The sequence below is a fragment of the Mucor velutinosus genome (genome assembly GCF_035048745.1).
Source record: "Mucor velutinosus strain NIH1002 chromosome Unknown tig00001563, whole genome shotgun sequence".
Classification (NCBI taxonomy): domain Eukaryota; kingdom Fungi; phylum Mucoromycota; class Mucoromycetes; order Mucorales; family Mucoraceae; genus Mucor; species Mucor velutinosus.
Genome location: NW_027041904.1, coordinates 663,836 through 676,912, shown reverse-complemented (window position 1 = coordinate 676,912; position 13,077 = coordinate 663,836). Strand labels below are relative to the sequence as shown.

The 13,077-nt window shown below is 38.4% G+C and overlaps 6 protein-coding genes across 6 annotated transcripts; 3 read left to right on the top strand and 3 right to left on the bottom strand.

The window, feature by feature from the left end:
* Positions 1-307: 307 nt before the first annotated feature.
* ATC70_008816 (uncharacterized protein) lies at positions 308-762 on the top strand (the record flags this gene model as incomplete). Its single annotated transcript, XM_064828061.1, has 3 exons — positions 308-341; positions 406-459; positions 515-762. 3 exons carry the CDS (start codon positions 308-310, stop codon positions 760-762), a joined length of 336 nt encoding a protein of 111 aa, XP_064685263.1.
* A 1,060-nt stretch (positions 763-1,822) lies between these two features.
* LSM3B (Sm-like protein lsm3b) lies at positions 1,823-2,572 on the bottom strand (the record flags this gene model as incomplete). Its single annotated transcript, XM_064828060.1, has 4 exons — positions 1,823-2,073; positions 2,150-2,225; positions 2,287-2,450; positions 2,506-2,572. 4 exons carry the CDS (start codon positions 2,570-2,572, stop codon positions 1,823-1,825), a joined length of 558 nt encoding a protein of 185 aa, XP_064685262.1.
* Positions 2,573-2,829: 257 nt separating this feature from the next.
* ucp10_1 (UBX domain-containing protein 10) lies at positions 2,830-3,708 on the top strand (the record flags this gene model as incomplete). The annotated part of the gene is made up of 5 exons (XM_064828059.1): positions 2,830-2,869; positions 2,950-3,033; positions 3,096-3,247; positions 3,300-3,519; positions 3,593-3,708. The coding sequence occupies 5 exons, from the start codon at positions 2,830-2,832 to the stop codon at positions 3,706-3,708; spliced, it is 612 nt and encodes a 203-aa protein (XP_064685261.1).
* A 2,554-nt stretch (positions 3,709-6,262) lies between these two features.
* On the bottom strand, positions 6,263-7,141 carry ATC70_008813 (uncharacterized protein; the record flags this gene model as incomplete). The annotated part of the gene is made up of 1 exon (XM_064828058.1): positions 6,263-7,141. One exon carries the CDS (start codon positions 7,139-7,141, stop codon positions 6,263-6,265), a length of 879 nt encoding a protein of 292 aa, XP_064685260.1.
* Positions 7,142-9,149: 2,008 nt separating this feature from the next.
* Positions 9,150-10,031, bottom strand: PPX1 (Exopolyphosphatase; the record flags this gene model as incomplete). The annotated part of the gene is made up of 1 exon (XM_064828057.1): positions 9,150-10,031. One exon carries the CDS (start codon positions 10,029-10,031, stop codon positions 9,150-9,152), a length of 882 nt encoding a protein of 293 aa, XP_064685259.1.
* A 1,908-nt stretch (positions 10,032-11,939) lies between these two features.
* Positions 11,940-12,848, top strand: ATC70_008811 (uncharacterized protein; the record flags this gene model as incomplete). Its single annotated transcript, XM_064828056.1, has 1 exon — positions 11,940-12,848. One exon carries the CDS (start codon positions 11,940-11,942, stop codon positions 12,846-12,848), a length of 909 nt encoding a protein of 302 aa, XP_064685258.1.
* Between the last annotated feature and the right edge of the window lie 229 nt (positions 12,849-13,077).

The following is a 13,077-nucleotide window of genomic DNA, read 5'->3' as shown; positions in this document are numbered from 1 at the left end:
CTGATTTTATGCAGCAATCCAGCATCTTGAAAAAGCCGCTGTTTCCTGATCCGAAGCCAATGGTTTCCATGACAACCGTAAGCAATGAATGCGAACCTCAGTATCGCATTGTATACCACCGCTGGCTCTGTTGGAGGACAAAGAAGTCAAAGGTCCCCACATTTGATCATGTACCTACACAAATTTGAGGCGTGTGATTAAATCACGGACGAATATATAAACTTTCGTTTGCTTCTCAAAATCTAAATCTATTTCACCTTTTTCACCTTTTTCCTATCTTGATATTGTTATTCGTATCAGCAAGTTTATGTCCAATATTGAAGAACTCAACGTCCCTTTTGGTACCAAAAGATAAATAAATGTTGCAAGATGTTAGAAGTATTGATGCATTTTATTTATTTTTAGATCCGTTTGCCGATGTTGATGATGATAGAGCACAAGAGGCTAACAACAACATCCGTAGGCACAATCAAGAAAAAATCAATCTAGACCTAATCTAACAGTATGTTCATAGATTTGCGCATTCAGCAGCGGAACGGTAAGAAGACGTTGACCACTCTTCAAGGACTTCCAAAAGAGTATGACGCTAAAAAGATCCTCAAGACCTTTAAAAAGGTGTTTGCTTGCAGTGGCAAAATCTTTCCTGATGAAGAATTGGGCGACATTCTCCAGCTCTCCGGTGATCAGCGATTAAAGATTGCCGAATTCTTGGTGAATGAAAAGATCGCTAAAAAAGTAGACATTAAAGTACATGGCTTCTGATTCTTCACTGGCAATAAAATCAACTGTGAGAATTATCTCTTAATAATGTTTAAATAGCTGTATCACCATGATTTTTGTATGTGCGTTCATTGGTTTGTATTTAATCTTGGTTGATTTATCTCTGCATCCAAGTAACACAGAATGGAGGGATATCAATACAAAATGATACAATATAAACCCGAGCCTATGGGGGGATTGTTTCAGGAGGAGGTCGTGGTAAAATTGAGTTTCAAGACATCCCTTGACATGCATGAGACAATTTAGCCTGTTGCGTGTGTGATTCGGATATGAATCAATCAAAAGATAGCACAGGATGTACCTAATGCTTTGCAAGCATTTTGTTCAGTCTGTATACTACATCGGCTGCTTCTCAATGAAGTAACTATCTACTCAAATAAGAACTGAAAGAGAAAATGGCCATTTACTGCTCGGAGCCAGGATACAAAACTGTGTGTTATATTTTTCAGCTGGCAAGGTCAGACTTTAGGCAATGATAACTACTTGAGTTTTTATGATAAATTTAATTTAAAACATGCATTAAAATTCTATGGCTCTTGGTTTTACAATGATATCTTAATTGCTGCTATAGCATATCTGGATAACGCTCGCGCCGATTTTGAAGTTTGTTTTTTTCCAGTTACAGCTGCGAGAGATCTGATGCAAATTCAAAAGCTATGAAAACCTCGCATAAACTTCGCGATATTGGTATCAAAATGTGCGTTAAAAGCTAGGGTTTATTTTTATATAGTCTGTTTGCTGCTCCAGTGCTGTTTAACGCGTCTTTTCTGTGTTTTTCTGTTGGTCTTTGTTTCTAGAGCTTGTGTCGCGCTTTTAAAAATATAGCTGCTCCAGCTATGAGACTAATATGCATTTGCCATAGATCATGAATGCATTGCTGTTAACGTTGCTCTTCGTCATACTGACAATCCAATGGCTTAAGCATGCGGTAAATGTGAGAACTAAAAGTCTGGACTGATTATTTAATTCATTGTCTACCATCACGTTGTAACTATATGTATTATAAAATCCTGTAGGCTTTATTCACATTTTCAATTATCGATTAGGTTGGACAGCAGAAAAAGTTTACAGAAATCAACTTCAATTGATTTTCCTGCTCAAAGCCACGAATGTCAAATCTACGACGTTGCTCTGTTTGCTCATGCTCCATGGACTTGAATTTCTGCTCACCATTGGCTTGTTGATACAGTAAGAATACGTATCTGTGCGTTCCTGAATTTTCTCCAGGGCCGGGTCCAACATAGGGCGTATGCTGATTTTCAGCCTTCTTGACTGAATTACTCACATCATAGCCTAATTGTTTTGGTGGGGTGGGAATAATTGAATGTGAGAGAGTAGTAATAACACAACATCTGCGTGCTTGTAGTACCTGAAATGTTGGTAACAATCCAATGACGCCAAGGACCAAACTTTTTGTCTTGAACAGAAGGGGCATCTGGATCAGTCTAAATACAGTGCGCCTTTCAATAGCCTTATCTAGTTTGTTTGTTTATATCAGTTTCTTACCATCACGAGAGTGTAGAATGCAGATTGATCAGGAGCCACAAAGAAAACCTTAGGTACCTCATTAGCTTCTTGGGGAGTCAGGTTGTTCCCGAGAGCTACATCTTTGTTGCTGTTGATATAGTCAACTGTGAGTAGGGTGGATGGTGAAATAGCGCTGGGAACCACTACAGAAGCGGATCAATTTTGTGAGTTTGATCAAGCGCTAGTGCATCTACTTACCATCAGGGATGAGTCCCACTTTCTCCAATGAGCTGTTGATATTCGTATCTGCTGTAGTAATGCTCATGTTGAGAGATGATGAAGAACAAGAGGAGAGTGCACAAGCAACAAAATATCCTTTTTATGCAAACGTGTATAGTCACATTGGATAAGCTTATTGTGCTTGGTTTCCATGTTGGGTAAGAAAAAACTTCATCATAGCTGTTTGATTTACTACGCACACAATATCAAGAATAAACTTGGCCCTGGCCTCTTTCTTTTTTTTTTCTTTCCTCTCTCTTTTCTTTGTTTCAATTTTAAATGAACAGCAAAAGACCTTTGCAAATGTCTGCTCAAATTCCATCAGCAAAGATAGTGCTATTAGGTATAAATCAAAAGAGAAAGAAACTGTGTTACACTCGGGGAATACCAACTATCAAGGAAAATTTTGTATCTTTTACACAGGGGAATCTTCCGTAGGTAAATCCAGCATTGTTACTCGCTACGCTACAGATACTTTTGTGGAAGGAAGAGACGCTACTATTGGGGGTAAATTTCTTGTATACCGGCAACATTGTACCTTGCTCATCCTCATTCACACATCATACTAGCTGCGTTCCTGACCAAGGTGTGTTCCACGGGCGATCGTGAAATCAAATTCGAGATTTGGGATACAGCAGGACAAGAGAGATTCCATTCACTTGCGCCAATGTACTATAGAAATGCCTTAGCAGCCATTGTAGTGTTTGATGTTACAAAATATGTAAGTAGGCTATGCATTCTGCTGGTGATTGTTTCATTGAGCATTCAGATAGTCATCGTTTACTCGAGCCCAATCTTGGGTACAGGAGCTTAGGCCTCTGGCCAATCCACAATTGACAATCGCATTTGTTGGCAATAAAATTGATACCGAGAAAAGATATCGAGATGTTTCTACAGAAGAAGCAGCTTTATATGCCAATGAATTCAATCTTTTGTATTTCGAGACGAGCGCTCGTGAGGGCACAAATGTCCATCATGTGTTCACCAAAATAGGTAAATGAGCTGATATATTTATTGACAAACATCGCATGCAATTAACTCAGCTTTTTTTGTTGTATCAATATAGCAAACCATATTCCATTAGAACAGGTGAAAGCCTCGCCATCGACATCAAGTGGTAAAAGAGCAGTGAATTTGAAGAAGCAACAAAGCACCGATCAAACGAGCAATTGTGCTTGCTGATATGAGTACACGCCAGAGCATCTCGTATTTTGACAGCTTCACGTTTTTGCAGTTGTTATTTAAATCATAAATAAACACATAAAGGCTATTAGGACATGGCTATAAGACAAGCAAATATCAACCATATGCACATGGCTTAATGGATGTTGAATTACTAAAAATGGTCAATATTTGGGTGTGGGCGGTTAATCCTTGACTGAAGCTTACATTTAGTCACAAGCCCACAGCAGATTAGATTGTGTTCAGGCTTTTGAGTCATGTGAGGCCATTTTGCTGATCCGGTACCTGCATTTGCTAGGCGTCTGCTTTCTACAATCTAAACCAATCGTATGCTACATGACAGCTATTTGATGAAGTGACAGTTCCTGCTGGCCAACGTGTCGAACAAGAGGAACATTTCTGGCCCTAAGGCAGTTTTAATTGATGGGAGTTGTCTCCAGAAAACTTTGCTTTAAACAGTACATATCATAACGTAATAAGTTTATCGTCCCTGGACACTTTTACAAGTCTAATATAAAAACGAGTTACCAGGCATTTGCCAGACATGACTCATATTGTATATGCTTAAAGATTTTATATTAAATCACTATCAATCAACATACAAGTTTCTTCTAACATTTTAGCTATTATTATTAATGTTGCAATATTAGTCAAAGGTCAGCGGCAGCGTGAGCCGCCTGAACGTAGGTAGACTTCCATCAAAGGGAAGCGTAGGTCAGGAAGCCACCCACAGAGCCAAAAGGCCTATCGTAGTCCTCAGACATTTTCAAAGCCTCAAAAAGGAAAAAAAAAGTTGATCTAACAAGCATTTTAATAGACTGGTGTTACTAAATATAGAATGCTAGAAAGATAGCAGGACTAAAACTAGTGCTATGTAAGTTGCCACCTACTTTTCATATGCTTCAAAAGCATCTATTACTGTATTGCCTTCATGATGAAAAGGGCATTGTTGAGTTTGCCAGGCGGCTCCACCAGCCAAAATTAATTCAAGCCCAGACAATCAGTTTACTTCAGATTGGCCAGATTCTGATACTTTTTTGACTTGATTGAACTATTTCTCAGGATTCGACTATATGAAGTGTGATGATCATCCCATGTTTCCTAATACATTCTTGGAGTACATTTCAAGGCGCTTCCAATGGGGTCAAGTAAGATAGATGTTTTGAATAAACTTGTTGAGTAATTTTAGAAAACATAAAATGAGGTTTTTGGCCAAAAAGTCGAGATTTTACACATCAAAGTCCCACAAAGATGATTTCAGAGGTTGCTTTGGATCGATAGAAACATTTTGATTCAAGATATACCATAGTAAAAGTCTTCATTTTCAAGGTCAAAAACGCGATCATTTGATTTTCAATGAAAACTTTTTTTTTTTTTTTTTTTTTTTTTTTTGTATGGAGGAAGGCAGGCTACCACTCGTATTTATTATGTTATTAACATGCTACCAAAAGACTATTCTACCTAAAACGACTAGTCTATAAGTGTGTGCACAAGAGGGACAAGAAGGGCATGACTACTAATTTGAATTGTTACTGGAGCAAAGAGTGTGTTCTCACGAGAAGAGCCCAGGAGATATTTGACTAAGGATAGTACTGTCAGCACTTGATCAGATGGTTATCGCGAGAGAACAAAGATACTCGAACGAAGCCGCAAGCAAGAGAGAGAGAGCAATCAGAACCACACCAACAACAAAGCAAACGTTCACGTCAGTGAAACCCATCATCCACAGTTGAGAGCAGAAGAGACTCGGTATATGTGATAAATCACATACCCTGGCTACTCCTGACGTTATTCTTCTATGTTGAAAAAACCTTGGTAAGGGAAAAACATAGCGACTATGTACTCTGTCAACTATCGAGATGGGAGAGACCATAATGTGCGCCACTACCGCACAAAACTAGGGAATCACCCCGTTTGACCAAAAATTTCGTAGAAAAGGGGAAAGAAAGGTGTTTTTTCGATGAAAACCATGAGGTACCCCTCATGCTTTTTGGTTGATTCTTGTCCATGTTTTTTTGGTCCCCAAAAAGTTGAGAAAAGGTGTCAGGAAGCAACTCCTAGATGAGAGCAATTGTCTGGTACTATTCTGACCATCTAAAACGGCCTTGAACGCAAGAAAACGCAAGAAAACGCAGCTCAAATGCACTCTGATTTCGCTGTATCAGGGACACTAAGGACTAAAAAGAGGAAATACCAGTATGCTACTTGCCTGTATATAAAATAACTACGTGTATATGGATGCAGAGCATCACATAAGAATTACATCCACAGATAATATAAGAAATTCTCATATTTAAATGGAGGATTGCAATGAAAGTAGCAGTAATTTAATAAAATGCGCAAGGGCAATTGGTAGTGCGAACTACCGCTGCGTAGGTTGGCTCTTGCCTTCGCTTCGCTTTGGCAAAGCCATCCGTAGCTTAGAGAGACTCGTAATGTATACTTTATTCATAGTATTAGTGTTTAAATGAAGGCTGTATGTACGTATAGATGTATTTGATCAATCAGTAGTAAATGTCATATTTTATATAGTTTGTATATTGTTGTAAAAGATTTATACTTTTTCACCACTTTCGACATCGCCTTTCAATGTTTGGCTACTTGAGCTACCAACCCCACCCGGTGATTGAGAAGGTGCATTGTATTTTGGCAGGTAGTTTCCAATAAAGAAGACGCAGTAGACAAGGAAACTAAGAAAGATGGCAATAGTATCAAAAACGTAAAAGGCCCATTCCAGAACAGCAATAGGACCACCATAGCCAGTAGCATACTCTGCAAAACGATAGATGGAACGAACGTAGAGGAGGCCAATAGTGACATAGAGACACCAGATCAATTTCTTCTTGGGATCAGGCTGACCCTCAACATAGTATTGATATTTGGGGTTGCGTTGAACATAAAAAGTGATACCGGCAAAGCAAGCAAAGAAGAAAAGTTGAGTAGCCAAACCGACCATAGTAATAGCAACAGCAATATCTTTATACTTGTAATTAGATTGTAATCCTCCACCAGCGCCTTGCAAAAAGAATGCTAAGAAATCACTGCTGAAAAAGAACCAAGTAACGAATCGAGGACGAAGAAAGAAATACTTTGTCTTGACGTTTGATAATCGAATAATTTCGCCAACTGCTTTATAATTGACGAGGGCCAAGGCATTAGGGGCAAGCAATAGTAGCAATGTCATGGCGAGGAATCTGTTTAGATCAGTGTAGAAATGGCACAGAATACGGAATGCAAACCCAACGACTATCACTATGGCAGTGAGCGGCAGAATGTACAAGAATCTTGGGCTTTTGGACATGAAGATGCGAACAGTCAAGTATATAGCCACAAGACTGTATAGCGCAATTGATACGGCAGCTGGTGCTAGTGATGGGACGTATTTGAAGAATCTCAATGCTTGAGATCCATTACCGCTCATGAATGTGTTCATTGCTGATTTAGTTGTAGTGTATAGTTTGATTTTATAAATAAGTTTGAATACAATGGCCGTATCGGTTATAGAGAAGAACATTGAAAGAATCTGATCCTTTATATACAAAAACATGGCGTTACACTAATGTTGGTGGAACAAGCATTTCCAAACAAATGTAGGCGATAGATTCTTTGAAACTAATACTAAAATGTCTCTTTTCTAATGTGCATGATATAACATGTATCCTGCGCATTTTTATCCCTGTCAGAGCCATGCGTTCGTTCACATATTGCTGTATTTTGAAATGCTTTATTGATCTATAGTAGGAGCTTAGTGCTCTTCATTTAACCACATGCGGCACACAAAAGTTTAGCTCCAGCTATCGTTGTTGTGTGCTTGATGATACGATAAGAACATTCAGAAAATCGAATCGAGTAACAAAATTCTAATTTAAAATTTTTCTTCTATACGACTCTATGACGCGATCAGAGCAATCGGAATATTGCGTTTACCGATACTCTACTGCATACGTATACCGTCTAATTTTACAAATTTCTCTCCATGAATGCCAACTTCTGCTTCTACTAGATTAAAGCCTCTATGTATCCAAATGCAATACATGGAAATAATAATAAAAATTTCGTCCATCTTGGAGCGACTCAGTATCGAGAAGACGATCAGGATTTTTTCGGTAGAATTTCGATCGTCGACGACGGCTTCAGACGAAAAACACCCAAATGGTGGTAAGATTGTGATACTTTGGAAAAATCCAGTTTCTCCATGTTTACCAAAGTATGGGAATTGCTGCAGCCAAGATAACCCGAGTTCCGTGGAGTGATTGGCTCATGTTGCGGCAATTTGATCGAAAGCTCTCTTCTGACAGGCTCATCCCTTTGTTTGTACCTGAGGTTTATCTGATCCAGACAACTTTATGCCCTTTAAGGGGCATGTTCCTAGTAAATATACTTTGCAATGACGTATCTCCTGCAGGAAGGCTTATTTGATGCCTTCCACGTCGCTCTATAGCCTTGGCAAAAGCAATATGGAGTAAGATGGATTCTCAACAGTGACTGAACCACTTGAGTTCTGACATCCAAAAGCTTGTGTAGACACATTTCATATAATTTTGGCTCAGAATTTATCATTTTATTGATATATTCATGATGATATGTTACAATCCAATTAGAGCTCATTCAAATAAACATGTACGCATGGTGCATCTTTCATGACTGATCTTATCGTACACCTCTGTTTTTACTGAACGAGTATAAGATGATGATTCGTATTCTCAAAGCATAAGAAACATTTGCCGCAAAATATGCCTCAGCCATCAAGATGAATACATTGACTGATCAATTGCTTACTCAATGAGCTGCTATGCTAAGATGAGGCTATAAGTCATGGTAACATGCTGATGCAAATCAGATGTTAGCATTCGCTTCTTTTATATGAGGTGTGCAGTGGCTATTAACTTGCTCCAGATCTTCTTTGAACATTGCAATGTCTTCTTTATCTGACTTCGTTTGTAATACGGTTAGTAAGGAAAGTAGAGGGCGCTTGAGCCATATCGTCAGGCGAAAATGTTTGATTTGATAACGAGATTGGATTCCGGATTGATATATAATTTGAGCAGCAGCTCGTTTGATAAATCAACAATCCCACTCAATGGCTATCACAAGGCTATTATCGATTCAGTAGTTTTGATGGTGATTGAAATCATATAGACCATGAACAACTTAGCAATGTATTTATTCATACTACATACAGAGAACACAAAAGGCGCGGAAATAAGTGTCCTTGAAGATAAGAGTGTAGCTTTTCTCCGCTGTCTAATGTCTAATGTCTAATGCCTATAAATATTTAAGGCAATATTCGTGTGCGTCTGTAATCTGTAAAAGTGGCATAAGTTTAATCCACCAGTCTAGGTATGCATATGGCTATGATTTATTTATAAAATTGTTGAATATATATGTTAATCGCCAGGATTATGGTTTTCGCAATCACTACGGTATCAGCGAAAGATGTTTTACAATTTGCTGCCTGTCTCCACATCGCCCTTCTCTGTTTGACTACTTGAGCTGGAGTTATCTGTGGGTAATTGGGCAACAGCATTGTGCTTTGGAAGATAATTTCCAATAAAGAAGACACAGTAAACGATAAAGCTGAGGAAGATGACAATGGTGTCAAATACGTAAAATGCCCATTCCAATTTAGCGATAGGACCACCATATCCAGTAGCATACTCGGCAACACGATAAATAGAACGAATATAGATTAATCCGATGGTGACATAGAGACAGAGAATCAGTCTTTTTTTGGCATTGGGCTGTCCCTCTACATAGTATTGATAATTGGGATTACGTTGAACATAGAAAGTGATACCAGCAAAGCACGCAAAAAAGAAGAGTTGAAGGGCCAAACCAACTAAGGTGACAGCAATACCAACCTGGTTGTGATCGACAGTAGATTGCAAACCACCACCTGCACCTTGCAAGCAGAAAGAAAAGATATCACTGCTGAAAAAGAACCAGGTAACAAATTTAGGACGAAGGTAGAATCTGGTTGTTTCTACATTCGACAAACGAATGATTTCACCCACTGCTTTGTAATTGACTAACGCCAGAGCATTAGGAGCCAGCAGCAAGAACATGGTCATTCCAATGTATCTTCCCAAATCAGTGTAGAAATGGCACAGGATGCGAACAGCGAACCCAATGACCTCCATCAGAGCCGTGAATGCAAGAATGTACAGAAATTTCGGGCTCTTGGAGATGTATATACGAATAGTCAGGTAGATGGCTATCACACCATATACTGCCAATGCCACTGCTGCTGGAATGATTGCTGGGATGTAATGAAATAATCTCATTGCTAGAGATACACCATTGTTGTTTAAAATTGCGTCCATGTTAGTGTATTTGCTGTCTAATGTTGATGCTCAATTGAAATAACTGATGCAATGTCGTCGTTATAGAATCAGAGAAGAAAGGATGAGACGATGAAGAGCTAGCAGAAGCTCTGCCCCATTAAATACTATACATTTTGTTACACTAATCTTCTGTGGAACAAACGTCGTAAAAATGTACAAGATAGATACATACTTTGAATGAGATCAAGGTAATGTAATAACTCTAAGCTTTGGCATGTAAAGGCGGCACTGTTTCCAGTTTTCATGTCGCTACCACCGCATGTATCAACCAGGTTATAAGGACTTCAAATAGATGCAATATATTGCACTGCGTGATATGATAGCAACTAAAACTTCAGATCAGATTAAGACATAGCACTATATCTATATCTGTTTGTACCTCCTCAGCAAAAGCTTCTGAAATCCCAACTGCGGTTTCTGACCCTATGAAACAGGATTCACAGATTCAACATAGCCGATATAAGCCAACTTGTAACGTTTATAGTGTCCAAGTTGAAGAATATCATTGAATTAAACAGGAAAATGATCAGTTAATGACTAGTGTACGCTGGAATAATCCAATTTCTCTATTTTTACCAGTTGATTGGAATTGGTGCAACCCTAATTCGCACCGAAAATTGCCCGGTTTCCTTGAAATGGTTGGTATCACTGAGAAGGATGAGTGCGCCGACGGCCCGCTATTTGATAGGCGTCTGTTAACTTGGTGCCTGGTTTGTTAAATGTCAATGAATTAGGGCACGTTTTATGAATTGCTATCTCAATCCTAAAAGCCACCTGATGAATGCTTATAACGACGGCCTCTAGACAAAATCATGTAAGTTCAACTGAATATTTGATAAATAATGTGTTCTTAACCATTTGATTTAGCATACCATTACCTACTCACCTTCCCTCCAGTGGCATGACCCTTGTTTGCTAATCTTCATATATATTTTAATTAAATTCAGTTCAGTTATCATGAGCGCTTGGATATATATATATTTATATATGAAAGCGTACATTATACGATAACCCAACGACGCAGTGGGTGTAAGATACAATTTTACATGTAAATGCACCCGATCAGGAATGCTGCTTATGTCGAGCACGAAATTGAGTGAATTCCGAGGTATAATCAACAATACCAAGCATTTCTTAACGCAACTTGAATCAAACCAACGGTTTGACTTTTAAAATAATGCTAAAATCCAGGCCGGTGGATGCGTTATTGGCGTGAAATGTCAGAAATAAAACAGCATGCTATTCAGCAATAACATCAATGACCTTGATATTAATAGCAATATCATTAGGTTCATTTCATTTAGATTCAAAAGCATACAGTAAGCTTTCAATTAACTAGAGTGCATGTATAAGTGAAACTGCTCATCAACATCACTGCTCTGATGAATGCAATGCAAAATAAGTTTGTTGACATTACGGTGATCTCGTTATGAGACACATTACTGATTCCAGTTGACGTTACCTTTGTAAACTGTAAAATGATATGTCTAAATCATTGCGATAAACCACGTTCCCATGTTAAAGAAGCTAATTGACTTTGACTTCTTGATTTATACAATTATCAATAGCACCCCCTTCTGTTATCTAGTGACATACAAGAAAGGCTTCGAGCTTTCAAGATGGAATATTTGAATGAATCAAGTAAAACTTGCCCACTGATGTTTCCTAAATTAGAAATGTACCTATTGTAGGCTTGATTTTTTATTTTTTTATATTTGGACAAGACTTTTCTGATCTCATTTAAACTATATATTGGGCGGAGAGCAAGTTACCCATTACATAAAGATCTCTTCAACGTAAGAACAATTCCATATAAATAGATCAAGGTTTCCCTGTGATGAGAGTTCTTTTATATCTTGCTTATTCTACTAAATCATATTGTATACAATGCCCACTGAAGGCGAGCTCAACACACTAAGGTTTTTCCATTACTATCCCAATATACCTCTGGCAATTGTCTCTCTTGTCGTATACATTCTACTATCTGTTGCTCTTTTGGCTCGTGTATACGTTACAAAAAGTCGAAACTTTCTGTATATTCTGGGGATAACTGGCTTGATGGAGAGTGTAGGATACATATTTCGGCTAGTATCTGCAAGAAACACAACCTTGGGCACTTACATTGGCATGAGCTTGTTCTTGCTCTTGCCTCCAAATGCTCTTGCGTTGGTTAACTATAAGGCTACCGGTGAAATGATTCGACTGTCTGGTGTTCCTCCCTCTCGCTTCTGGCTCAAGCCCAAGTTTGTTACATGGTTCTTCTTTTCTAGTGATGTCTTTGCTTTTCTTCTTCAAGGATCTGGTGGTGGACTTCAAGCTATGAGTGCTAGAATGGCTTCTATAGGAAAAACCATCACTCTTGTTGGATTAATTGTCCAGTTGTTTTTCTTTGCCTCTTTTGCTCTCATCACAATTCATGTTCACCGTAGTCCCAAGTATCAATATACAGTAGTAGGCCAAGCAAACCCCAAGAGAAAGCTGTCCATTTGTCTTTACATCACTTTAATATTGCTCTATATCCGTTCTATCTATCGTATTGCAGAATACGCCGGTGGATACGATGGTGTCATTGCAACTACTGAATGGGCATTCTATGTATTTGATACTCTTATCATCGCCATTGCTTTCGTGGTTTACTATATCATCTTTATTGGAAACTACCTACCAAAACGCAATGAAGAGGAAGTGCAAGCAAGATCTACTCGAGTAAATTCATCATCATCAAGTATAGACATCAATCACGTTGAACGAGGCGAGAATCCGGAAGGAATGATGTTATACCAAGTGAAGAAGTAGCTTTTCCATTCAGTCCTTATTTATCTTCGTATTTTATCCATGCAAGTGTTCGCACTTGTAGTTCTTCTAAACATGGTTGAAAATATTAATAATCTGAATCGTTTTTATATTTGACTTCTCGGAATACTCATCGTAAAATAAAACAATACTAATATCATTTACTTGGCTGTCTGCCCTCACTACATGTAACATGACATGGGGAACTCGCATTATTTTTGTATACTTTGAT